Genomic DNA, 27,902 nt, shown 5'->3' with positions numbered 1-27,902 from the left:
CATGCAGGTTGGTTGCAAGCACTTAAATTCCGGAAGCAGATGAGTCAGGACAGGTGACACAGCATCCTCCAGCCTCAAAGGCACATTTTGTGTTTGTGGCTGGGTAACCACAACATTTTAAGCAAGGAAATAATAAACGTCAAATAACAAGGAGACAGCTGAGCTTCCTCGTAAACGTACATCCTCCTTCGGGTGCAAATATGGCTTTTTTTTTTTTTCCTCTTTTCCTTACATAAACCCCTGAAGGCTTTCAAGTACAGTAGAGTTTGGTGGGGAAATTTTCAGCGGTAAAAATAACAGGCTTTGGAGAACCTGCAACGATTATAAGGATGTGAATTACATTTAGATCATTTAATAATTCAGGGTAATTAAATAATGGGCACTTTAATTCCAAATTAAAGCTGGTGAAACTTTGCCCAAAGGAGAATCCGGCCTGCAGTACAGCTGTAGTGATGGGCTCCTTTGAACCAAATATGTTTTACACAGTTTCAACCACCTCTAGCAAATGAGAAGCATAAATCAACATCCAATGCGCAGTGATCCACGGTTTGGCTCTATCCTTTACAGTATCAATGTTCTTTTAATTAACAAGTGTGTTTTTCCTGAAGAAGGTTAACCCCACTGGCCTTCCTGGAAGAGGAACTTCTTAATGAGGGATTGAAAGGGATTTAGAGTGGAAGATCTGTGAGCTGTGAGCAGGATGGACTAGAAGTGACTCAGAAAAAAACAGATGATAAATGATAGAACAAACCCTGCTTAACTTTAATGTGGATAATTTCCTACCATAATAAGAATCCACTAAAAAAGCCTGGCATTTAAACAGCACTTATTATCCCAAGGTCTACAAGATTACTCATTTGCCTCGCATGCTAATAATATACAGTGATGGAGCTGATGTTTTTTCCTACTCTCCATGCATTCCTTTCTGGGATGACGTGCAGCTGCTAGCCAACAGCAGCCATCTGAAAGAGCTTAGGACTGGGAGGGAAAAACACCTCGTTAGCAGAGGGTGGGGCAGGGACAGAAGCTGTTTGGTGCTCACTTGGGGCTTTCCCATGGCATCAGAGCTCTCCTTCTCCAGCTCTGAAGAAAAATCCGTTCATTACTGGGTCTAAAACCCCCTCAAGCTTCCAGAGCCATCCAAAATACAGAACTTATCTCCAGTCTCTGGACTACTTAGCATCCCATATGGAGGAGAACCAGACAACAAATAAGCAAACCCCTTCTTGCAGCTTGGAACCATTCTGGTTTGATAACAACCCAAACTAGCTTTGATGCCAAGGTCAACCATCATCACAATGTATCCCAAACATATTTCAGCCACAAATGTCCCAGCTAACAGCCTCTCTTCAGCTGCTGCTTATTTCTTCCTTTAAAACAATTCCAGCCACTGAACCCCTAAAATCAAAACGCTGCCCACGTCCAAGCTGGGATGGCATCGGGGTCTCCAAAGAGACAGAGGAGATGGCTTCTCAAGCAGATAGCAAAGAATCAGGTGCTCATTTTTACTCAAAAAGACCCATAAATTGAGACCCAGCTGCTGCATATTTTTTCCTTCAAAATTCTGCTTTTCTTTCCCAAAGAATGCCTTTGCCCAAGGAGCAGCCCGTTGCCCAGGCAGGGAACAGGTCTGCGCTGCTCAGGAACGCGGGCAGACTGAAAACGGACTCGACCGCATATCACTTTGTCATCAGCCATATTTTAATTATAAAGAAAATGAATAACATCCTTGCCAACAGAAAGCTTTAAAATATACACTGTACATAATCTAGTGAAAGAAGTCTGGGGAGAATTATTTTCCCCTTTATTATAAAAATCACTCTTTTTATTACTACCTTGCTTTTACGTCATTAGTAATAGAGTTGGGTTTTCTTTTTCCCTGAGTTTGAAAACAAATTAGACCATTAAAATTGTACCTAAGAGCCTCCTTTAGTTTTATGAATTGTTTCAGAATGATCCTAGAAACTGAAAAAGAACCAGAAGAGGCCCTCAAGCAGAGAGATATTAAAATAAAAAGGGAACATCTTCTCTGGAAACAAAGAGCCAATAAATCTGAGGGAAGGAATTTTTTTTAATCTTATATTTTTTTAATTCTTGTCCTCACAGACTACCACCTAACTTTGCATGTTCCCAGTAAATTAAACTTCCCTCCAAAGCACAGCTCTGTCTGCAGAGCTCAGTCTCTGGTGTGTCAGAGCAGCTGTGGATGTCAACTAGCGAGGGAGATGTGAGGACACAAGGGACAGAAAGAGGAGCAGCAGCTGAGGACGTCCCTGGGACAGCACCGTGCCAAGCTATGAGCAGTATTTGGAAGGCAGGTTGGGGTCCCCATCATCTCATTAGTCAACCCACCTCTCAACGTAGCCTAATTTGTTTAATTAGAAAACTGGGAGTAGTTGCCCAAGGTTTGATGTTAATCCTAACAGCGCTTAGAGAGTTGATGCATCACCCCTACTAGGGGACGAGGGCTTTGTCCTTTGTTTGCTGGTGGTTCTACCTAGGGTGCACCCACGCTCCAGGACTTTTAGAGTATTTGTCCCACTGACACTACTTATTGTACACTGAAAAACTAGAGGAAGCTAATTAGCAGCAAAGTTTAAAAGCCTGGACTGAAACCCTGGCAGCGTTCCATTCATGTGTTCCATACTAAACTGGGATAGGAAGGAGGTTATTTGCAGGATCTTTGAGGGATCTCAGAATCAAATCCTAAGTTTTTAACTTGGTTGTTTCTGTAGGGACCAACTTCCAGCTGCACTTGCCTGAGGAAATACTCTGTTAACAGGGCATTAGCAATCGGCTCACTCATTTTTAAAAAATGACACAGCAAATAGTGTATTTTAGTCTATACTTTGCTGGAGGTCTGGAGTCTGTCCCCAGGTCTGCCCACATCCTTTGGCAGACTCTGTGCAGTCTCTCCCCTCCTCAGAGATTCAGTTTCCTCACTTGCAAATTAGGCATAATGATGCCGTTCCCTGTGGCCACTACTTAAGAAGCGCTCTAAAACAGTTAAGTACTTATTCTTCTTCTTGGGATTTACTAGACAGTACACCCTAACTTTGGACATTTAGACTCAGACCCTAACAGGTTTAATGTCTCCAGAGCAAACCCCTTCAGTTCCAGGTAGCACAGCATGCTGCTATTAGACCTGGAGATCCACAGCACATCCCAGCATAAGCAAGGTCAGTCTACAGACTGAGAAACGTGACTTCCAACTCACCAAACCCTGCTGCAACAAGCAGGATGCTGCAAGCTTCAATACGCGTGCATTATTCTTTTCACATATTTTTCTTACCCAACTTGCTAATTGCCAGCACTGTGTGTTTAAATGAGTAGTTGCTCCTCATCACCTATGCCTACCTTCTCTTTTGATCCTGCAGTAATTAGATGCTGTGTTTCATCAGTGTTATTTCTCTGACAAACTGTCACACCAATTTGCTCCATGCCCCAAGTTCAGAAGTTCAGTTTTGGTTAAATAAACAAGAGTTCAATGATTATAGAGCTGGGCCTTGGGGATACTCCTAAAGCATTCAAAAATTAGCCTTTAAGACTCCAGCAAGCCACTAGAGTCTTTTAACCCACCCTAAATCAACACTTTGCAGTAACTGCATCTGTCTTTATGAAAATTTAAAGAAGAGGTACAACAACATGGAAAAAAGAAAGCATGAAGATGCAATCTAAAAATGGTCCCCCTAAAGTATTTTGCAAATGGCTTAAGAACAGAGCCTAGGGACTGGGACTTGACTTGTGATGGGCTTTTGCTTGGTCCTGTATTTGGGAATGATCAAAATGTAGCCAGGTTATAAAACCTTTTTGAGAACTATCTCCCATTCACAAAAGGGCTGAGCTCAAATTGGCATGTACTGGAAAAGAGACAAGAAAAATCACAAGCTCAATATGACCTGGGCTCCTCAAAGTCGCTTCAGCAAGTTACAACTCACACTGAATTTCAAGGAAGATTAAAGTTCCTGCAAGCACCTCTGAAAACTTCAGTGATAAAATCTAAGATGAGTGTGTTACCAGCTAGAAATACAAATTTTCCATAGTGAAACCACCTGTTTTCACCACGTACCCTCCCATCACCAAATCTCCCTGGGACTCATCTCTGTCTCTTAGTATTGGCAGCTCTGAGCACTTGAAAACTCCCAGCAGATAAGGGCAATATCTGGATCAGGAGCCAGCCCATCTTTCAGTTTGATGGTGATTCAGTTGCCCTTCTGGCCTGCCTGCACGCCGATGATGTTCACCACACTGCTACTGTACTGTAAGGCCCAAGACTGCAAGCTCCTGAGCACGCAGAAGTGTTGTTCTGTTTGCTTCAGGGGGAGCACTTGTGCTTAAAGTCAAGGATATACTTAAGTGCTAAAGCTCAGCACTGCAAGGGCAGAACAATTTGTGCGATAAATGACTGTGCAGCAAATTAAATCTGCTTGTAAATATTGCACAATATGGCATCTTGCAAAATAATTTAATATTTATTTGGCATTCATTATTGAGCAGTCTGCTAGGAACATCAACGATGTGTAAAATGCAACACTGGGATCCAAACCAAACAGCTTTAGCTAGCAAGCTCTCCCCTCCTTGCCCACAGCTGCTCCGCCAAAGCAAGCTGGTGACATTAATTTTGAAAAATTTGGGCCACTTCGTGGCTTTTTGTTGCTGCTTCTGCTTTTCTTTACCTCATATTGGTAGATGTCCAGGATCCTTTCCAATGACAGCTCCTCAAAGTACAGTCTGTCACACTCATCAAAATCCGTGCTCACCGTCTCCGGGTTGCAATTCACCACGACGGTCTTGTTGCCAAGCTGACGCAGTGTGCGGATGCTGGAGACAGCACACCAATCAAACTCCACGCTGCTGCCTGCCAGGAGACAGAAAAGTGTGCAAGGGAAGGATAGATGCATAGAAGAAAACAAACAGACGTTCTCAGCATTCACGCTGAAAAAAAAAAAAGAGGAAAAAAGCCAACAGTGCCTCCTGTCAGCTCAGAGCAAGAAATCCAATTGTCCTCCCATGGAAACTAATCATCCCCAAACATGGTCTTCCAAGAGCATCAGGTAAGCTTGCTCAGCTCCTCCAGCTCTTGCTGCCTCTCAGCCGACACACTTTGAGAAGGACTCAAGAGGCAGAACCTAGAGGTGACCAAAATGAGTGCACATTACAAGGCAGCACTGTTTACTCCAGGAAACGCAAAGTATTTTTATAGATGCTATTTTGAAAACAGAAGACTGGAGTGGTTTTTGCCTCTTAGAAAAGCAGAGTGTGGTTAACCAAGCAGAGAAATTACAAAGTTTGACTTTCCCAAGCACTGACTCTAGGTAAGGCAAATTGATGGATGAACTTTTGAAGCCACTCTGCAATCCTTTTACCTTGGTTTAAAGGCCTCAGCAACTGTGGCATCACTGGGGCAGGCACATCCTAACTGTTCTGAACTCCGAGTAAGCACTGTGCCTGCCTCCAAAGGAAAGGCAGAAAGAGGGAGTCAACTGGCACTCTGTAAGTGCCCTGCTCTACACAACTTTTGGCAATGCTGCAGGCTTCAGGCAGTGCCAGAGTCTAGACATGAGGTAACAGCCACCATCCTATAAATTTCTGCACACAAACATCCAAGAGAGGTACCATAAACAGAGAATGATGCATACTAAAGAGCATCATTAAATGGTTATGCTAACGGTCTACAAGAAAACCTTGACCTCATCGTGATATGTTCACAGTCATTACATGATCGTTAACCACTGATACAATATTTATATATATATATATATTTGTGTGACAAGATGCATTGGAAATTCAAGCTGTGCTTAATTGCTGCCTCCACAACACCTAGTTACAAACATATGGCTGGCACAGGTCACTCACTGACAAGCACACTATTTATTTCCCTGCTTCTGTCAAACGGGGATCTCAAAACATGCCTGGGCCTCAGCTAAAACCCCACAGAAAAGACAGGGAAATCAATTTTGAAACAGGATGTTTCCCAGAAAGGTCACCGTTCACCTTTTTTATTCCACCTCAATTATGCAGGCATTCTTATACATAAGAAACCTCAAATATAGGTCATGATGGTAACCTGCAGTCCCCAGCAGACTGCCTTGGATACTACCTGGGAAAACAGCTGAACATGCAGAGGTCAAATCCAGCTGCATCAAGTAAGGGTCATATCCAAGCAGTGGGAAAAGTGAAGACAGCAAATCATTAGTAATGCTTGTAATGTCTCGTGTAACATAACGAGACGCTGCTCCATAGAAGGTAATTACTACAGTACAGGCCTGGTTTTGAACTCACTTTCAGGTTTCAACTGCGTTATGTTTGAGTACACCATACAATTAACAGCATTCTGCTGGTCAAGGGGCTCAGTGCAATTGCTTATTTGTACTCTTCTCAGGCCTGCCTTTGACACAGACAAAGCTTGATCAGGTTGTTCCCTGCAGAGGACAGGAGATACCCTCCTGGCAGGAAGCGAGGGGCAAGCAATCCACAGCTAACACTCAGCTGATCCCACTCAATTATGGTTGTAATTCAGAAGGTGCAGAGCAAAGCCAAGCATGCTGCTCACTTGCCTTCAGAGGATAACAAAGAAAAAGAATCAACCTGACTAGAGCACCTAGAAAAAAATCTTTTAGAGGTGTTAAGTAATGGTTTCCCCTATTAGCAGGCTTTATTTAGTTGCAATCTCTTTCAAAGATTGATCTGATCTTCTTTCAAAGTCCTGATTTAATCAGCTACAGAGCAGATAAGACCAGTATCAGATGTGAATGCTTGATCTAAACAATTACAAGTTTTAGGCGAACAGCACAAAATGCATTTGCATAAATTCGATCAAGTTACTAAACAATACCGCCATCCTTTTCATGTTCACATTTTGCAGCCATCGTACACAGCCTGTTGACTGGCAGAAGCATTCACAACAAAATAAGTGCAATCTTGGAGCGTTCCTCCTGATTTCACTCATCTCAACATTCACACTGGAAACTGAGTTAAAAAAGACATCCTACCAACAGCACCAGGAGCACACCACGTGGCCCATCCATCCAAGCAAAACAAATGGATGCAGTTTGTGTTTCAGCTTTCAAAACCCATCACCATTACTTGCGAGATGCAGAGCAAAAATATTTTTGAAGAACAACCAATCTTTTTCTTGTCAATGATAGTGAGCTATTTGGAGGGATCCATGAAAAGAAAAAGTAGTCATATAAAGAATTCAGCATGGTCTGTCTACCTAATATCCATAGCCATGAGGAAACTCTTATGCTGCACAATCATCTGAGTGGACTGAAACAAGCTGCATACAGAGAATTGCTTACTCAAAAGTAGCTGAAGTTATCCAAATCTTTATTGTAGTCACCTATACTTAAAATATTAAAATGCATAACGTACAACAATGTAGTCATGAGCTGACAGTATACTTATCTGAGATGTGTGCAGCAGCAGCAAACTTCCATATGAGGTATCAGATTCTGAATGCCTTAACATTTGCCAAAAGTAAGGTTAAAAAAATTCTTTAAAACTTTGTGGAAATCACAACCAGGTGACATGCTCCTGAGTTTCAAGTAACAAAGAGTCTCCTGTTTTTCCAGGGCGTGAAATGAAGTCTCCAAGCAAGTGTAAAAGGCAAACTTTCTGCTAGGAATTGATGTCCTGTGCACTGTGCTCCAGAGGGTTTTGTCACCATATGAGAAGAGGAACAAATGAACCACAGGAATATCCAAAGAAGGCTTGGGGGTGCAAGGAAAACAGAGGAGTTGTAAGAAAGATTTACCTATGTGATATGGTCCGCAGCCTAACACCATCACTCCACAGTCATCAAATTTTACATCGTGTTCCTGAGGAGGGAGGGAGAAAAGTCATTAGGGCCTGCACTCAGCAGCACCTAACTCCGTGCTTCTCAGAACAAACAGTTTCTGGCATTCAGCCCGTATCCAACAGCCTGATCCTTCAGGGCTCAAGTCTGATCTAATTTACTGCGGTGTAAATGAAGCGCTACTCCACTGGAGCTAGTGGTGCTGCACCCAAACCAAGGGAGACCCAGCACCTTTGACTTGGCTATCCGAGCAGCCCAAGGAGCTACAAGTTTTCATAAAAAAATGCTAGGACGAGATGAGTGAGACAAGTTCTGCATTCCTAGCACCTGACCTGTGCACAGAGGATATCAGTACAGATATTACAAGACAGAGTCATAACAACACAGGAGCATTAACACCAAATGCACTGGATCACAAGGCAAGACACAGTACCAGGCCTGCTGAAAGAGGATTCTATGTAATAGCATTCAAAATAATTGCTACAGAGACTGAGGCATTTTTGCAAGATCTCCAGAAATACTGCAGCACAGGGGAAAGAGATCCAACTAGACAGCAACGAGAGTGTTGTTCCCAAATGCACCTACCTGCCCACTGTACGTGACGTACAGGTAGTTAGTTACTGCAGGGTACTCTGCCGCCAGCGTGTCGATCTGTAGGGGAGGAGAGCAGGGGTTGTGACTTGTCCAGTGCAAGACTCTTATGTACTGTTTCCTTTCCCCCCCCTCCCCCCCTCCTCTTTTCATATTTTTGACTTACTATTTTTCCCACCTTGCCTTTCCTCAGAAAGTGACCTGAACTGTGATGTGCTGGCAATGCAGCAAATGCCTGCCCTGCCCCCAGGCCTTGCAGTTCAGCCAACAAGAGGCTCTACCATCTCTTTCTAAGCTGCAAACTTAGCGCTGCACCTGCTTGGTAAAACATCTTCACAGCCCAGAAGTTTTTTCTAGCAATCCCTTCTTGTCTCAGCCTTCCTCATTCTCTGAATAGTTTGGCAGTATTAATTACAAAGACCTCTATTCATCCAGGTCTTTTGTCTTCTTTAGCTATGCCATCTTGGATCTCCACACTACACACTTGGCTCCATTTACTCACACACTGACCACAAACATACACACAATAACACTTTGAGATCACCCCGAGCAGCAGACAGCAGTGGAAGTACTCCATAGTTATGTTAGAACATACCTCTTGCTTTGGTAATTAAATGGTGCACAAAGCAAGAGTGATTTTCAACCACGCCTTATATGTAGTTTTCAACAATCTCCTATGTAATTAGTTACCAGAGAGTCCAGAAAAATCATTTGCCTACCAGGCTGTTCAAACTGTTTGTGTCAACTACTTACTGCATGTTATACACAGTAACTGGTCCATCTAGGTCACCCTACTGCTCAAATTTTCTGAATGAACAGCTGAAACATTTCTACACAGCATACTGAACAGGGAACAATGTTAAAGCAGCCCTGACATGAATTTTTACATGCTACCACTTAAAAATCTTTCCAATTGTCAAGTACTTTCATGAATCCCCACTGGCAGCGCAAATCCTTGTGAATAATGAAGAATGTGACCTTACGTCATTAGCGCTGTGTAAGTGTCTGCTGCTCATTACTGCTGCTAATGCTGCAACTTGTACTTCATGGCTCAGGAAGAAACATATGCTTTGATGCCACAACTGCTGCGTAAGTCAAATGACCTTATTAAGGGTACCTTGGCACACAAATCAATCCCGCACTGCAGTGCCATGTGCAAGAAGGAACGTAGTGCAAGAGCAGGCACATTCCTGCAGGCCAGGTGAGGACAAAGAAGGAAAACAGCAGCTGGGGAACAGAAGGAGATTTGGCATCTGGAATTGGGCCTGAGGATACAGATGGGCTTTTTCAGAAACATTGAGTAGCTTGGTTTGTTTCCCCCCCCCGCTTTAAGGACAAAAATCCCAGCTGGTGGCAGTTTAATACCACCGTACCTTAAATGCAGCAACAGAACACCTAGCAAAGCATTTGTGACACTGCCATGAATACTAGATGAGCTCATTACACTCAGTACTATTACAATGAATAGCAAATGAACCCATAAACAATAGGGCGCTTCAAATAAAGTGCTACCCTGTAAAAAGTTACTACCAAGACAAAAGACATATTACACCTTACATTGTCACCCCACGGTGGGCCAGTATCAGTCTTCTCAGCCTTTTTCTGAAGCCAGGTAGCTGTGTTTCCACCTCAGCCACAAAGAAAATGAAAAATAGGTTGTATCTCTTTGGGGATGTTCAATCTATAGATGGATGGCACTATGTTAAGGCGTGCAGTGCAGAGGTAACAGCTAGATGGGCGAAATTTGCTCTTCTCTAATGTCAATGTCAAAACTCCCGTTGATGACAACAGAGCCTAGGTTTTCACTTTGTTTACCTCGACTGTGTCTAAGGGCAGAGAAGCCTCCTGCTCCTTGCCCCCTTAGAAGCCCTCACCCCAAAGAGTGAGGTTTCTCCCGGTACCTTTTTCACCCAGGGAGCTATGTTCTTCCTCAGTCTCAGCTGCCGGCACTGCAGTTCAGTCAGCCCCAGGCACTTCCCAACTTGCTTGTCCGAGAAGCCGAGCTGTTTGGCCCTCCTCAGGGTCTCTTCTGGAATGGCTTCACTGGTATGAAACAAACAAAGAAAAATGCATGAAGCTTTACAGCAATACTTAGAAGACATACAAGTACTCGTGTCTCCCATACTGCACTGGGGGGCAGTCACTACAGGAGCATGCACATGAAGGCCAGAAAAGGAAGACAACCCTGCTAAGCCATGCACTCCTCATACACAAAAGATCTTTTCTTGGGCTGGATGTCCCATGCAAATACTTACTAGAAAAAGCCTGCAGGCAGACTAGTGATGCTGAAAATGAAAGCATTTCTTTCACTTTGAGACAGGAGTGACTCATGCCAGGCCTGCGATCTCCCCAGCAGCATTCTCCACCAAGCTACTATAAGGTCACCATGTCCATGTCTGTGTGGCCTTTTACCATTACAGCCTCTACAGAAGACTCACAGTGGTTCCTTTCTTGGATTCCTTATCCCCACATCTCCACGTCTGAACTTTAACTGAGTCTCTCCCTCACCTTCCTCCTCCCAGTCCAAATTTTAAAATATAGGCCTCACCCCACTGTGCTGGCTCCGTAACCGTGAATGCTCACGCCTCCACCACACACAAAGCAGTGAAATTCCTAAAGCTCTGGGGTGAGCCACTCAGATGTCCCATGACCCTGCCAAGCTGTGGGACAACTTGCCCCAAAGCACCACAATTCATCCCAAACACGCCCTTCTTTCTGCTCTTTGGGCTGCTCTGCATTCGAATACGGCCGCTGCTTCGAAAAACCATGTCACTTCAGAGATGCATAGCAAAAATGGCCTTCGTCTGCTCACGTGCAGAGGTAGGTTTTTCCCTTTTGCCAGTCTCAAGCAGGCTTTTTCCCCATGTCGCCTATGCTAATTCTTGCATTATGAAAAGGGGGGAGAGGGAGATAAGGTGCCCCAGTTTACTCTTTTTGGTTTCATATCTTTGTTCAGGGTCCCTCATTACTTCCATATGTTCTTGTTCTCCCACTTTTTAGCGCTCCTAACTTTTGCTGTTTATTTCACATGCATTGCTTTCCCCCAGACATCTCTGCAGCTCGATGGTTTCTTGTCTGTTTTGATTTTTCCACCTTCTCTATCCTCTCTTTATTCCCTCTATCGCACACTTTTTTCTCCCGTGCTCTTTTTGTTTCACTTTGTTTTGACTCCACCTATACCCCTGGTAGTTCCTGCCTGTCTCTGTTTCTAAGCTACCTTTTCTAAGCTTAGCTTTTAGAAATCATAAAAAGCCTATGTATTTTTATCAGCACTTCTGCTTTTCATCTTCATTGCCAAGAGCATCCTTGCCTGCCCAATAAATCAATATTTTATGAGCAAGCAAGCTCTGAATCAGGAAAAAGGAAATGATTAACAAACAAGCAATTTTCCTAAATCAGAGCTTTTGAATTATGTCCTTTGCTTGATGGGATTTTTAAATAAATAGCATTATGTTATTTGAGTGGGAGGAGAGGGGTAAGGCCGCTTTATTGGAATGTGTCAGGAAGCTGAAGCATGAAAGAGTCATTGGATTTTCCACTTCAGCTTATAGAGCAGCTCCACTGCCCTCAGTGAAGCCAGGCAAAACAGGTGAGAGGCACAGAAGTGTCGAGCCAGCTAATTCTGAAAGCAGAACTGGGGACCAGAAACTTTGGAGTTCAAGCTCCTGGGTAGGAGTTCCAACTGCCCCCATCACATCACTCCTTACTCCAGCAGATCCTGCTCCTTGCTACTCTCTTAAGGAAATGGTCCTGCCTAACCCAGCAGGGTAAGCTTCCCAGGATTTGGATCTAGTCCTAAAAGCAGAAAGGTTTCCCGAAGACAGATCCGCTTTCCAGCACCCCAGCAATTAAAGCCTGCAGTTTCCATGCGCTGACTCCTCCGCTGCAACAACTGCCCTGCTTCTCCAGAGCCTTTCCTCCTTTCTGATTACAGCTCAGAGGCAGGACTTCTTACGTGAAGTGTGAACGCCAGAACTGAAGGCATGGATGAGTGCTTTACAATAGGAACACAGCAAGCAAAATCTGCCAACTCCCTGGCAAAACAGATGCTAGCCATCGCCAGCTGTTAGGAAGGATGCAGCCACGTTTGATTCCTCTCCTGAATTCGGCATTCTTTAAGTACAAGTGAGCAGACCTGACGAGCCAGTTCCCATGCATGTTTGCTCCCTTGCTCTCCCTCCCTTCTGTCTCAGAAACACACATTGCTGGCTGCCATCCGATTAGCAACAGAAAGAAAATTGCCTTCATTTGCAGCTGGTTTCAACTCTTTTTTTTAATATATCATTATAACAATATCATTCATTGTCCTCCCCATCAGCAGGGTGGGCAGAAAAGCAGCAGTGATAATTTTGCAACACGATTTCCTTGCCTTGGGCTAGCAGCTCGAGTCAGGTCAGGACATTTACTGGCACATCCTTGTCGGGTTAGGATGTTCATGCAAAAAGGGAACTGGTTTTGCACAGGCCAACCAGCTTGCAAGAGAAAAGCTGAATACCTAAAGGGGAGATGAAACTGAGTTTTTCCTCTAGTAGTCCCAGTGCATGATAAAGGTAAGAGATGTGGCTTTCAACACATCCTTAATACAAGAGATGTGGTGGGAAGGTCTGTTCAAGCAGCACCTAGGCAGGAAAGGTTTCCTCTTTTCTCACTGCCCTGGAGGCAGCTTAATGTAGAGGAAACACACGAGGATCACTACGAGGCAGGAGAGGTTTGAAGTAACAACCGAACCCCGTGGATATAAGCAAGACTTTTGCCATATAACAGGTAAAGAAAATCAGCACAAGTCAAACACCCAGCAGTGCTGCTTTCCAACTACTTGAAACGATGATCTGCCATGAGATTTCCATTTCCTGATACTGATGATTTTTAGCATTTACATCCCAACTTCCATGTGAAAAATATCAAGAAACATGCAAACAGTCGGTAGGGTGATGATTATATTGCCAATAGCAAGACTGAGACACACAGAGGTGAAGGGGTGATGATTTTTCAGATCCAGCATTGACCTAGTTCTGTTCCCACAGCCTCTGCTCCCACCCAGCCCTTTAGACTTGCTGGGGACACTGAAGCCAGAAAGGGCACTATCAGGCTGATCTCTTTGAAGGCTTGAGTGTGTATGACCCTTTCAAGAGCTCACCAGAAATCCAGCACTAAAATGAGAAGAGGAAATCTCAGTTCTGGCTGTTCCCAGAAACATGACCCAGTCCTACACAGCTGCCTCTCACCTTCCCCTGGAGCGTCACTTACTCTTCAAACACAGGCCAAAAGACTTCTAAAGATTGAACTTCCTCACTAATTTATAATCAATTCTGAAAGAAGGGAAGATGAAATGGCCACGATTCCTCTAACACTCCTTCTCCTAACATTCACCTTTGCAAAACGGCCGGAGCGTCAGAGCTTCAAAACCAGACGATCAACCTTCTTCCACGCTGCCACAATCATTTAGTGGCCGTTCATTTCTCAAAAAGCCAAGTTCACCCCCCCATTTCTCAGTTTATAAACAATATAAGCCTTTCCCAAATCTTGCTCGTGCCCCTTTTCAGCTTCCAGTGTTGACTTGTTGCTTTTTGTTTAAAATTCTACCCTGTCATCTTTGGAACACCATCTACTCCCTTCTTCTTCGATAACAAACGATAAGAGGAAATGGAATAAATTCCCCTTAATGAGGAAATTTTCACCTGGCACAGAGGACCTGGGGAAATCTATTAACTGACTGGAAGAATGCTGGCAGCATTGCAATTACCAGGAGAGGCTGCTCGCTCCGGCACGGCCCTCTCTTCCACTTGACTGGCTTTCATCTGATCCACCAGTTTAGGAGTAAAGCTAAATAAACGGGCTGGCAGAAAGCCCCAGCTCCATATGGAAAGCAGCGCTCTTCTTAGCCCCCAGATCAAGCTCTGCTTCATTTTAGGTACGTTGTCATGTTTATGCCCATCCTGCACATTACCTAGGCACATGCTAGGGAGCCTTAAGCAAAATAAAATAAAACGAAATTTAAGAGAAAAATAAAAATCAGGACCAGTTTGTGAACTGAGAGGCAAAGCCTGGGCTGTGAGCATCTGGGACACGTTTGGGCTTTGGTTCACACCTGCCCTGTACGCCCATAGGACACTCCTGCAGATCACCTCTGGTTTATCCCAGCAGTTATTCCCGTGGTACGGGCACACAGGGGGGATCTGCACAGGTGAGCCGGCTTAGTCCTGAGCTCAGCTCCCCCTAAACCTGGAGGGGGTGAATTCAACATCAGTTTGGTTCTTGCAAGCAAAGCAGACCAAAAGCAAGAAGTGCTGGAGCCAAGATTCCTGAGGGATCTCTTCTTTACCCAGGAGTGTCACAGAATTGGAGCCTACCTGATTTCAGGGTGGACTGCCTACAAAGAGGTCTTCTTCCTCTCTCCCTCTCTGTCCCTCTCCACTAAAGACTCCTAATGGCTTCCTTGATGCTCCTGATGTTCTTACACAATTTTGAACATCCTGCAACTAAAATAATGAGACTGGTGTGTAAATTTCCTCCCTGCTTCTCTTCTCAAGGAGACAGATTGTTACCACCTTTCCCCTCCTGAGAAACTCAAAAAGCTGCCAAAGGGGGGTTCAGGAAAGCAGGAGCTGTAAACCAACAAGCTTCACTCACTGAACTATCACCACTTCAGTGCTCTGCATCTTTAACGTTCACATCTTTGGCTAATAAATCTCGTGGAGATTCTCGATTTAAGTAATGTTACAGCCTCACGTTGTGCCCTAAGACCCGAACGACTCACACCTACAATTAAGCAATGTGCTAAAGCAGCAGCTCAAACAGCAACACTGCCAAAAAACGGGTCCTAGATGCTTCCTCCAAGCTTGTTTCCCACCCCAGGTAAAGAGAGATCTTTGGGGTGTTTGCTGGGATGCTGCACTACAGACTCCCCACAGCAGTATGTGCAGTACTGGAAGCAGAGATTCCCCCAAGGCTTTTGAAGAGCAATGCCAGGCTATCGTGAGTATCAGGGAAGAAAATGCATACTGAGTTTCCACAGACGTGCAGATGCTTTAAAGGAAAATACAGCTGTGAAGTTACACCAATGGCTCTATAAGACAAATAGAAAGTATCCTGCGTTGGATCCTACAAAGCACAAACAGCGCTGAATGACTACTTATACTGTATTCCCCTCATACACTGAATTCCTAATTTGTTCCTCAGTCTGCCCTGCCCTCCAGTTCACTTGGAAGACAAAAGTAATCTTCCCAGTTAGTTAAACAACAAATATGTCAGTAACAGCTCCTCAAACAGCACAAATCCGTGCAGCCTCGTGTTGAGACACTGGGCCCGCTCTGCTGTATACCCACGCAAGATCTGACCTGGGCTCTCTGACCTGTCCCAAAAGCACCCAAGTCAGCGGAAAAACTGCTCCTGAGGAGAGCAGATGTGCAACAACCACTGTGGAGCAGCACCGTCTATCGATGGCCTGTCTGCTTTTTCCTCTGGTTTGTTTCCTGAGTCACCTGCTGGAGCTGGGCTTTAATTCCAGCACCTGTAATGCTGTGGCTACTCCACCACAGCAACATTTTGAAATCAAGTCGTGCTTTCAAAACACACCTTTCACAGACACAGGCTTCTAAAAGGAATTCACAATAAACCACGGGCCGCTGAGCAGAGCACCTGGCTCCAAACACTGGGCTGAGGCAGGACTCCCACTTTCCTCTGCTTCCCCACTTCCGAGCCTGTGTCTCCTGAAGAAGGAGAAGGGCAACGCTCAGGGCTGCACCTACCCCTTTCAAACACACCACAGGCCAGGAGGTGTTTTTATTCCCTGTCCACAGAGCAAGGACACGCTCTCTGCCAGAACAAAACTCTGAAGTACAACACTATAAACTACAGTGGTGTCATCATTCCCCACTGCTAGCGGGCTAGCAAATTTGTTATCCACCAAAATGGAGGATCTGCTGTTCTTATTAATATTAACCTGAGCTTTAAGGAGACAGAGTTCAGCTCCCTGCTCTGCCAGACTGTCTTTGAGACTTTGGGTAAGCCTTACTGTCTGTACTCACAGCTCCACTGCAAAGTGGGGGTTTATCATGCTCCTCTTCTCTCACTGGAATTCAACTAGACAGCCTGTTACCGATACCAAAATGTTCCGTTTGGGGCACTATGCTCACACTTCTGACTACTGCAAGACGGCCCAACCTCCCCTAGATCTCATTCAGATTTACCCCAGGAGAGAACTGGACCCCACTATCCCTTCTTTTCGCCCATCCATAACCCTGGCCTTAAAGTCCCGTCTCACTCCTGGTTGTCTCAGACACCTAGATGTCATCTGTTCAAATTTCCTTCTCGATCACAAGCTGACAGTGTGACAAACAGCCACTGGGGTCACTCCAGGGCCCTCCCCTCCATTTTCTTTCATGAGACGGGCAAGGCCACACCTAGGGAAAGAATTTCCTGCTAACTGCACGTCCTATTGCACGCCACTGCTCCGTCCACCACTATCCAGTCATGGACTGGCAGCATGAGATCAGGCTTTTTCTTGCCATGTGCATATGTACACATGTAAGTGCAGTGGGGCACGCTGCACTTAAGATTTCTTTACTGAAGGTACGAAGGTAACAGACAAAAACAACAACAATGCAAGTCATGACTTAAAATGAGAAATACAAAGGTCACAGGAGAAACACGTGTTTGATGTGTGTGATATTACTGGATATTCTTGAAGGTACCCCCAAAATGTCTCTCTTTTCCCCATTCAACTCAGGCCATTTGCTTTCCTGCAGACAAACTGCAACACCTGAAGCAACGCTTCCTCCATCTTAGAGGACCCAGAAGCAGAGCTGAATTGAAACGTTGCTGCAGTATGACCAAACCTACACAGTCTCATAAGTACCAGGTCCAATCCTCCCTGGAAAGAGGTTTGCTGGGACAAACGTAAGTGAGGCAATGGGTGCCTTTCCCAATTTCTGCTGTTTCTGCAAATGATTGGCCTTGCCAGGACAACAGTGAGAACAGACAAATGTTTGTAAGTTAGAAAGGTCTGTTGCCCCCCTAACGTTATTCCATATAACACTTCACACATGGAAACAGCTTCCCTGCATAAATCAGCGAGGCCTGGTGCTACCTTTTTAATCACTCCATGCAGGTCTGGCATGGCAGCACGCAGTGAGAGTGCTGCCTGCTGAACTGCTCACAAAGGTCTCCCTCTGCTTCCGATCCCCCTTCCCCACCTGCCTGCCATACCTGCTTGTTCTAGCTCTGAATTTCCTCTTGGCAGAGACCAACTCCTTGTTACCAGTTTCTACAACAGCGCTGCTGGGCCCAAACCAAGACTCTGGACAGAGCTGTTCTTCCAACTACGTCCAAAATCTTGCCACAGAGCACCCCCAAACCAACCAGGAGACAAAAAGGAAGGATGGGCTCGGCTGAACAAAAAGTGTTGTCTGTAACCAGCAGCAGTGCCTGGGAACAGCAAAATGCTTTTGCTTATGGTAACTGTATTTCAACAACAAAGATTTGGAGCGACAATTGTATCACAGCCCGTTCTTTTCAATTGGAAATAATCCCACAGCACAGGTAAAACTCGATGCCAGGCATGCTGGGGGACTGGAAACAGCTGGCTGCAGGAGGAGTACAGGAATGCCAAGTCTCATTTGCATCACTCAATTAGCTTTCCCTTGGCTATTGCGGAGATGTGCTTCCTGATGTGGCTTGCTGGACCAGCCTCTTAGCTCGGGTCAGGAGTGCTTTTTCCCAGCTCTTTGTCTCTGTGCCATTGTGCCTTCAGCATAATGTAGCCGGACAGTCCGTCCCCACTCTTCAGTGCAGTCTGCGAGGTAAGAGTTTTCTTGGGAAGGTTTGAGTAAGGATGCCAGACTGAAAAGCTGCACTGACCAGTGAATAAAACTGACTGTATTCATACACCTGAGCCGCGTTGCATGAATCCACTTACAGGGGACACAACACTGGCTGCGTGATACAAAGGCAAGGCTGGATACCACAAAAGGGCTTGCTGGAGCAGGTCAGCTCTGCAGCCTGTTGCTTAGTCACCAGGAGGATGAAAAACAGCGTGGGATGGCACTGGCTACTCGTCGCATTACTAGAACTATTATTTCCTGCCACCCATAGCAGAGAAAGGGAAAGGAACCTCAGTGATAAAGAGCAGTTTGGCATGATCAGCATCTCTGGAGTGATGATGGTGGATTTAGAGCAGCTGAGGCTGGGACCAACCTCTGGGGTCCAGAGTGCACCATTCCCGAATGTGCCACTCCAACAGCAAGGAAATCAAACTGATTTGGGGCTTTTTTTTCTTTTTCTCCTTCATCAGGAGCTGCACGTATATTTTTAAGGCATTCAAGACAAATGCAACATGACACAGATGTTAGAGGGCAAAAGCTTGTGCAGCTGAACAACAGACTTCTGTAAATAATCAAGCTACTCCTTCTCTCCGACATCTCCCTCCACATTTATTTCTGTTTAGCTCCAGATCCAGCTTGTTCCGGGGGGCAAAGGAGACCGAGAGCTGCTCAATTAAAACCGTGCAGCTGGTCAAAGAAGCAGAAATCACAGCAGATGAAGTTAGTGACGCGCTGGCTACAGTGCGCTCCCAGTGCCATCATGTGGTGAATCGTGGTTAAGACAACAAAAATGCGAAGCAGAAAAGCAGGCCAACACGCAGCCAGTAACTCAGCAAGGAGGTGCTCCCAACCTCATAAACCATGAAGGGAAAGCTCAAGTCAGCAAGAGGCTGGAACTGAAATATAGCTGAGCACTCTAATTTACTGCTATCTTTCCGACTTAGCTTTAGATGGTCATTTGTCTTAAGGAAGGAAGATTTACATTTAAATACGTCTGAAATTATAGGTGTTTGAAAGTGCAGTGCTAAAGCAACACGTACCACATGAACACATACCACATGATCACAGCAAGGCAGAAAAATTTAAAAATCCATCAGCCAGGCCCAAATAAAGCCCTGCATTTGACCCTCGGGTATAGTAAGGAGGACTTGTTAGTGTTAGGTCAGAGGCTGGACTAGGTGATCTTGGAGGTCTCTTCCAAGCTAGATGATTCTGTGATTCCGGATGAGTCCCATGTTGGAAGGCAAACTCTGTCCTAGGTACGTGAGTGCAGCCTGCTGTTACTACTGCAGGCCATCCACATCCCCAGTCCCAGCCTCAAAGATGCAGTAAGGATTTTCCAAAATAAACCAGCACTTACAAAATCCCCACGGGCAGCAAGATGCCCGAACCCTCGAAGTTCTTTTCCCCAAAAGAGCATTCTCAGACATCTCCTCAGTTTGGGTGAGGCAGTCAGCTGGGGTTTAAGGCAACTCCACTTACACTGAGCACCAAAATAAACTCCTCAGCATCAACTGCATCAGTGCCCAGGGCCTATCACGGTTTTCCCACCAGAAAGACCCCTAGTAAGAGCAACGTGTCCTAGGACAAAGCTGTTTTCTCTTACCTGTTCGCTTCCTTCAGGATCTTCTCCACGTTCACAATGCCACGCATCTTATACAGGAACCACTTGTCAATGGCCGTGAGCTTGTGAATGACATCCACAGGGACTTTGTTAGCCAAAGCCTGCCAAAAAGAGGAGAGCACCAACCATGCATGAATACACGCTCCGCAAATAGAGCAAACAGCAGCAGCAGCTGTGGAACAGAGACATACGTAGTGGCACAGGTCAACAAATCAAAGGTCTGCCAGGGGAACCCAAAATGTGCCCCTCAGGCAGGACATAGGGAGGGACCAAGCCACTTCTGCACACCCTCCGGTAACGAGAGCTGGCTCCTGTTTGAAGAGCTGAAGGATCTGCTTTTTACAGAGCCAGCAGCCAAACTTCAACTGATGGCAGCAAGGCCTGGTGGCCACTGAGTATGTGTCTTAACTACCTCTGGCCAGGCACGTTCAGTCTGCAGAACTGACTCCTCAACTGTACCCCTTACCCCCAAGCCACTTAAATCTCCATCCCACTGTCACCTCATACCTGCAAATATTAAGCAGGAAGGTCCAGATTCTCAGCTGTGGAGCAACTCATTGCTTTGGAGCGTAAGTCTCAATTCACCTTTGAAAAACTAGACTGACTCAGAACACATGGCCTTGAAATACTTCTGAAGTGAAGGAGAGTCCAGTCCTGGGTGACACTCAGCCACAGTTATGCTGTAGCTGTGGTCTTGCTGGAGCTGTTTTATTTATTTCTAATATTTATCCAAGTACCCGCACAATGGGGTTAAAAGGATCCTCACAGAGCTATGCAAAAGACAGCATTTGACAGGACACCACGCTGTTTTAAAAAAAAAAACTCAGAAATTTGTTAGACAGTGCCCCAGCATGGATACAGTTTTATCTTCTATCACTGATACTTCCTGGGTCTCACCAGTGGTGTACGGCTACAACTCTCCTGATAAAACAACCATAATCAACCTTGACGATAATACCAGCACACTATCTTCGCTGAGCTGAAGAAATCAGGCTCATTAATTTGTTACCGTGCTTAATTGTTTTCTTGCAGGGCAACATCCCTGGAACAAAGCCAGAGGAACGCCACCGAAGAAAATTCCAACAGTAATCCGGGGATGAGCTCAGCCACTGCACACCGGCATCATTCCTCCCAGTCACCAGGCTGCAGACACGATGTCGTACCATCAACGCTTGCTTTGGTGCAGTGATAGGGTGATTTTATGGTAGCAGAGAGAAATGTAGGCCATGTCACTGCTGTGCTCCATGGTGACATTAAATAACTGAATTTAATTTGGGATGGGGACAGCTCTCTCATAGGGCACTGCAAAATACTGACACCACCTCAAAGAAACTTCTGCTTTCTCTAAAGGATTCCCAGGTTGCTCGCCCAGGCCTCCCTCTCTTGTCCTGAGAGGTAGTAAGTTGCTGACTGAATTAATAGCCTGCCCTTAGCACCCAACAGCCACTGGGTGTTTGGAGGGTGAGGTCACACTGCAATGTTAGTGGGATTCCTTCTGCCCACCTGTTTTCACAAAGTATGGGCATGGTTTTGGGATCTCCAACCTTCAGTCATGGGTTGCTGAGCCACACACACACAGGTAACGTGACCACACACACTTATTCTGCTTAGGATACTTTATTTAAAAGTCCTTCATGGGAAACCGAAGAAAACAAATGCCTACCTCTCTTTCATCAGAGGAGGGGAAGAGAAACTAAACTACCTTACTAGTTTAGCTCAGCCACCCGTGCTGTCTCTAGGGCACCCTTGTTCCTTCTGTCTCATCCCTGCTCCCCAGAGGAAGTATTTAGCTGTCCGTGGATGGGAGCACGAGTGTAAGCTAACATGTCTGCAGCGTGGACACCTATGAGACCATGACCCTTGTGTGAAACAGTACAGACTGAGTCCACATAAAACAAACAAAAAAAAAGTCCATATAAATCTACTTACATACAAACCCTAAGAGTCACAAAAAAGCCATAACCCAAACAGCCCTCCTTGCCCATCAGGTGCAGCTACACCCTTGCAGCACTTGGACACTGCTCAAAGAGCAATTGTCATCTATTTCAGCCTCTCTCCCAGTGGCCTTTTTCTTCTTTTTTGAAAAAAACACATTACAATAGGGAGTCTCACTACAACAGCAGTAACTCTGAATGACAGCTGAACTGCCTTCTCTTTCACCTGAACAGTTACTGTTTTCATCAGTCAAGGAGACAAAGGAGAGAGAGAGAGAGAGAGAGAGAGAGAAAGAGCAAAAAGCCTTGGAGAGCTGGCAAGTGGGGCTTGTGGAGGGGAGGAGAAGACACACAATGAGGCTCCATCCGGTTTCAAACAAAGCTGAGGGCTAATAGGGACTAGCTGTTGGCTTTTAAATGTCAGCAAGCTGGAAAGGGATTTCCAGGCCCACTGCCTCAGCTGCTGGAGATACCCCTTCCTGATATTGCTCGCCTCAGTTATTAATGGAGATGAATTAGTGCACAGTGTCAGACAGAGGCAGCTCTTTACAGGGAGGGATTAAGACTTTGATCTGGCTTTTTTTGATAGTTGACAGTGAAAATGCCACCAGCTGGGAACACCCAGAATGTTAAGCTTGGCCCTAACTCACCTTTATCTGCCTAAATCCCCTGTGTTAACATGGGGCTAAGATTAACCTTTATAAAAGCCCCCTGAGCCACTCAGAGAGATGAGAAAAGATTTTCCCTCAGTTGCAAGAGAAAGCTGTAATAGAGACCAAGCGCAGCTGCTGAAGGATGTTCTACACTTATGAAGATGCATATTTCCCCAGCTCGAAAAGCAAGAGTCAACAGCTGGACAAGCCGTACGCCCACAGAACATCTTGTGCTTTTCATTCAGACCATGAAAACCTTTTTACAGACACAGTACAACCCCAGCTCCCCACTGGAGTAATGAGTTATTTACACGAGCACAAGGGTCTTAAAGACTCTGCCATGCCAAGTCAGCAACAGAAAACACAGTAAGTGGGCTTTCCTACCAGAAAGGCTTCTGATCCTAAAAAAAAAAAAAAAAAAAAAAGGTTTGCAAACAAAAAAAATGTCTTAAGTGTGAGCTATAGAAGACAACTGTCCCCTTTTCTTCAAAGACGGTGTGGGCAGATGGACAAGTCAACTGCAGAAAAGCCAAGAGGTGAAATTGCCCCTACTCTGTACATTGACTAACCCCACACTTACCATGAGATATAGACAGGCAAACACCATGGAACTGAAGGCAGAAATAATTTCGTACCCTCGCTCCTCTTACAGTAACATGAACGCTTACCCAGAAACCTTGAAAGATGAAGTGGTTTGCCTACTGTGACAGGAGACAGGTTAAAGAATACTAGGGAAGAAGTTGAGCCTGTTTCAAAGAACAGGGGATTCCTGGATGCTAAATTTAACGTGGAGTCTTAATTGCTTTCAAGTTTCAAGCCCATACCAATGCAACAATTGCAAAAAGACAGTACTCTCAGACTGCAGCTTATCACTCCATTGTCCTTTGTTTCAGTTCGCTTCGTTTTTTTCCTTCATCCCTTTCCATAAAAGGAATGGCAATCTGCCAAACTGGCCAACTTGACTGTAGCTTCCACCAGTGCAAATAAGGGCTGAATATTGGCCAGCATTTAGCAAGCAAGTGTATTATAGAAATAAACAAAAGCAAGCGATCCAGATTTCCACCAACACTGCCACAGACTGAACTGCCAGGACACAGGAACACAACAAGCATGGACTTGGATTGCATCAAAAGGCAAACATGTTACCTGAATACAGAAGATCCAAGAAAACACAGATGTCAGCAAGAGAAAGGAAATATATCCCCCCAGCTGTTGTGCTCTACAGAAGAAATTACGCGTGATAGAGATTACCTGGACTTGAGCAGCAGCGAAGATGCTACACAAACAGTTCAAGTGTGCTTGACAGAGGAAAGCAAGGGGGTGAGGAATGCTTGACCTCTGCCACCTCAGTGGACCCAAGCCGTTAGCAATCATTCAAGGCACATCAGTCAAGGGCTTTTGATCTTTTGTTACCTTGGCCATTGCATATATCCGAGTGCTGGATGGCTCAGAGAGTTCCTTCTGGAGATCTGTGCTGGCTGGCCAGGCTTTACTCAGGGGCAGGAGTGAAGTGAAGCCATCTACAGAGGGGTGGCACATTCTCAGGGCTTTTTGGAAGCTCTCTTCAAAAGTGCGGCCGATAGCCATAACCTGTAAGGGAGAGCACATCAGTAACGGTGAGCTGCTGCCCAGCTCTCCCCTGAGTAACAGATGGGTGTAAGTTTAAACCACAAGGATGGACAGACAGAAAGCTCACAGCCTTCAACCTGCTCCCCAAGATAGCCATACTGGCTTTAAAACAGGTGTACCTGGCTGAGCCTTGGGAGTCCCACTGCTAGGCCTGCCTCTGCCAGTAATTACCGACAGGGAGTTTTGGACAAGTGACTCCTATCTGGTTTTGTCTCCCTACTTGTAAAATACAGGCAATTGCTGCTCTCCTCATAAACTGCTTTGAAGCGCTGCAGTAGCGGAAAGCATTATGCAGCAGCACGGGTGTAGTAATACAGAAGGATATTTCTGTTTAACAACCTGTTAGAGGGAGAAACTCACAGTGGGAATTTTAAGGTTCGGAAGAAATCTGCTTCTCTTCCTGTAAATTACATTTAACAGTGACACTCCCCTGTGAGGGCTCTCTTAAAGTGTTATTCCTCCTTGGCACAGCAGCACTGGGGTTTCCCACCTTCAATCTTGACTTCACGTCCAGTAAGAAAAAGAGACTTTCTCTGTGGAAATCTGTGAGGTAACAGAGCCCTTTCTCAAATTTCTACATTTATATTTCCCAGTGCGGCAAAACCCTAACAACATAAAAATCTTCTCAAACACAATGTTGAAAAACGTCAAAGAAAAAAATAATATTGTTTTCTCTTTTCTCACAGCTCCGAGCCCATTGCCCAGCACAACAGAGCTCTGGAGAAGAAAAAAAACAAAAAACAAAACAGGCAAAGCCAGACTGTTCAATTAATAAAAATGCAGTAGGTGCTGCCATCTGCTTTCAGGTTCAGGCCTAGGAAGATGATTGTGCCATACTAATAGAGACAACGCTGCAAGAAGCCCTTTGCTTTGCAGACACCCTCTCCTCCCGGAGACTAGTCTTTTTGGTGAGTGCCTCTGCCAGCAGCAAGCTGCATCTCCTAAGCTTCTCCATCCTTGTGTCAATTCACCCCCGGCAATGGTAGACCAGAACAGTCAGGACTCTTTCCCCTCTCTCTTTACCCAACATCCTGTTTTAAGAAGGATAAGAAGGACAGGGGATTCACGTGGTTCTGCTTTTGTGATAGACAGCCACAGGAAGGAGTCAGTATTTTCCACCTGTAAATGGCTATGGCCCGCAAGTGATGGCCATACGGCTGATGGTTCATAAGACAACTGCATTTAGGAGCTCCAGCTCTACAGAACAGTCCAAAAAACCCTTAAGCAGAAAGAGTTAATATCAGTAGGCATCAGCTCACTGAAAAAAAGCTCATTGACATTAAAAGCCAAAACTGCAAATGAAAAACGAAGTTCTAATTAATCCTTCTAATTGTGATGAAGGCTCATTGTGTGAGCAAGGTAGAATTGATGTTAGGAAGGTCTCGTGTCAAAATAATTTAATAAAATAGCTACTTGAAAAGCATTAGGAAAAAAAGGCAGCTAAAAAAACCACAAAATTAATTATTTTGCTTTGGTAGCTGATAATGTAATTAACTAATTAAGAGTGTAATTTATCCATTTCCCTCCCTCTTAAAACTTGGTCTGAAAATGCTGCTATTGTCGCAGACACCTTAAAATCAGGGTTTAAAAGTCCCACTATCATGTTCCAGACATAAGAGACTTAATCATGAAGATAAATAAGTCAGAACTTCAGAGCCATATCACACATTGTGTTTGGATTTCAAGAGCAGAAGTAGGCCAACGTTTGGCATATGGATTTAACAGGGAGGACAAATAATTACGGGAACAACTATGAGCTGTTGTTCATCTACATCACTGAAAATCTTAAACTACAGTTCTTGAAGTTATACTCAAATTAACCATCACTACAGAACTCCAAACAAAGAACTCTGGGAGTCCTGTCATGAGTGTCAAGAATGTAGCAAACCTCAGGTGATCCAAAGTGGTCTCTTCCTTCAATAGTCAAACCATTTATGAATCCTCACTGTGATATCTAAGATTATACAGCCCAAACTCCTTTCAGTTAAATAGAGTACTGGATACAAATCATCTGAATGGAATTAATGTCTTCAAAAGCCATTGGGCCCAGGAAGATAGATATCCTGAGGACTTTCAAGAAAGAGAAATGTCTTTCCCGAGTGGTACAGTGGAAGGGAAGGAGAGCATCTCACACTCACCTCCCCCACACTCTTCATGGAGCTTCCAATCCGGTTAGAGGTGCCCTGAAAGCGGTCCAGATCCCAGCGGGGTATCTTGGTAACAACATAATCCAGGCTGGGCTCAAAGCAGGCCGAGGTGTTTCCTGTCATCACGTTTTTGATTTCCGGTAAGGGGATCCCCAAGGCAATTTTGGCAGCAATGAAAGCTAACGGATACCTGCCACAGAGGAAAGGTAGAGAACAGTAGAGTGGGAAGTACTTGCTTTTGCATTTTGCTTGTACTTCAAATGACAAGGAAACGTCATAAACCCCTCAACCTCCTTTATTTAAAGTATTTGCAATACTAAATTGTAACAGTTCCATGTTCCTGGCACATTTCTGTTAAGTGTAAACTCAGACCGTCTTCCTAGATCAGCTTACAGAGAGAATTTCACCCTGCATGCCTTCACTCTCTTGATACAAATCAGCTGTTGAAAAGAAAGCAGAGCCCCAAGCTTAAGCTGCAGCCCTAAAGTTCAGGACGTTTGGATCAGGTTCCTGGGTTTTGCCACCAACTTCTTAATTCCCCTCTGCCTCACTTCGCACATGTAAAATTAGAACTATGAGTTGTTTGGTTTTGTTCTTCTTTCTTCAAATAGTGAGCTTCTGAGGGCCTGGACTATGCTTTGCTGGTGGCTAGGTGACATAATTCCTGCTTGGTTGCAGTCACAGGCAGTCTACCAGTAAGAACACAGACTAATTGCCCCAGAGTCTTAAGGACAGACCCTCTAAACAGGATGCCCTGTACCCCAGTTAAAAGGTGTTTGATACACAGTACTATAACCAACCACAAGTGACCTGGTGTGGTACCGTGGCTGACTGATCCCCAAAACTGGGAGATCAGTGTTTCTCCTTTCCTGTTTTTCATTTAGCAGATGAAGGAAATGAACTTCATTTTTTTTGCCCCTTCTTTATTCTCCCTTTTCTTTTTCCTCAAAAGGAAAGGTGACTTCCCCACACTGTTGCAGAAAGTTGTAGACTTCCTCCAAGCCTCAAAAATGTTACTTTTCATTTGAACACAGGAATCACATGAGGAAAAAATGATACTGGGGGCTTCAACAGTCTACAAAGAATTAGACTTAGTTCAAGGATGGCATTAGGAATGGAGATAACCAGTCTGCAAAGCTGGCCCAGCTGGAGTGGAGGAAATGCAGTCAGCCTGTAAACCTACCTGTTATTCTCATTTTGCTGAGGATGTCATCCTTCACAATTTTCAGTTGGCTGGAAAAGTCTCATCAGCAAACAAGCTGCTTTATTCCAATATTAGAAGGAAAGTCTCGTCTTGAAAAATCACCTGCAATATTCCCCACATCTTCTCCTTACGCCACATACTTTTTCATGACGGGTACTGACAGCAGAACCACTCCATTATAAAATACACACTGAGTAAGCAGCCAGAGCACTTCTGTATCAGGTGCTGTATACATCAAACAGCCCTCAGCCTAACTTCCTAACTATGACACTGTAAGCATTTCCTTCCCCATAAATCTTCCAGAGTCTTTTGCTCATTCACTGGAAAGGATATTTGAGGTAACCAGTCACCAGCACCACCTGCAAGAAGCCTCTAGCTCGATGAATCCAGGTATCGCATTGCGTCACAGGCCTAATCCAAATGTGCTTTTTGGAACCTTCCTCTGCACAAACAGTTCCCTCCCTCAGGACCATTTTCCTACAACATTTCCATCAAAGCCAG

At 44.9% G+C, this 27,902-nt stretch overlaps 1 protein-coding gene across 2 annotated transcripts in view; it reads right to left on the bottom strand.

The window, feature by feature from the left end:
• Window positions 1–27,902, bottom strand: part of CPS1 (carbamoyl-phosphate synthase 1) — a 93,321-nt gene that overhangs the window by 26,608 nt on the left and 38,811 nt on the right. For both annotated transcript variants that reach the window (XM_040561827.1, XM_040561828.1), the window contains exons 19-25: window positions 26,189–26,387; window positions 23,835–24,011; window positions 19,817–19,935; window positions 10,291–10,432; window positions 8,384–8,449; window positions 7,757–7,820; window positions 4,677–4,858 (exon numbers count right to left, since the gene is read on the bottom strand). In XM_040561827.1, the coding sequence (XP_040417761.1) occupies window positions 4,677–4,858; window positions 7,757–7,820; window positions 8,384–8,449; window positions 10,291–10,432; window positions 19,817–19,935; window positions 23,835–24,011; window positions 26,189–26,387 (949 nt within the window). The remainder of the gene's footprint in view (window positions 1–4,676; window positions 4,859–7,756; window positions 7,821–8,383; window positions 8,450–10,290; window positions 10,433–19,816; window positions 19,936–23,834; window positions 24,012–26,188; window positions 26,388–27,902) is intronic.

Source organism: Cygnus olor, chromosome 6 (genome assembly GCF_009769625.2).
Source record: "Cygnus olor isolate bCygOlo1 chromosome 6, bCygOlo1.pri.v2, whole genome shotgun sequence".
Lineage (NCBI taxonomy): Eukaryota > Metazoa > Chordata > Aves > Anseriformes > Anatidae > Cygnus > Cygnus olor.
The sequence above is the reverse complement of the archived record's forward strand: the minus strand, read 5'-3'. Positions and strand labels throughout refer to the sequence as shown.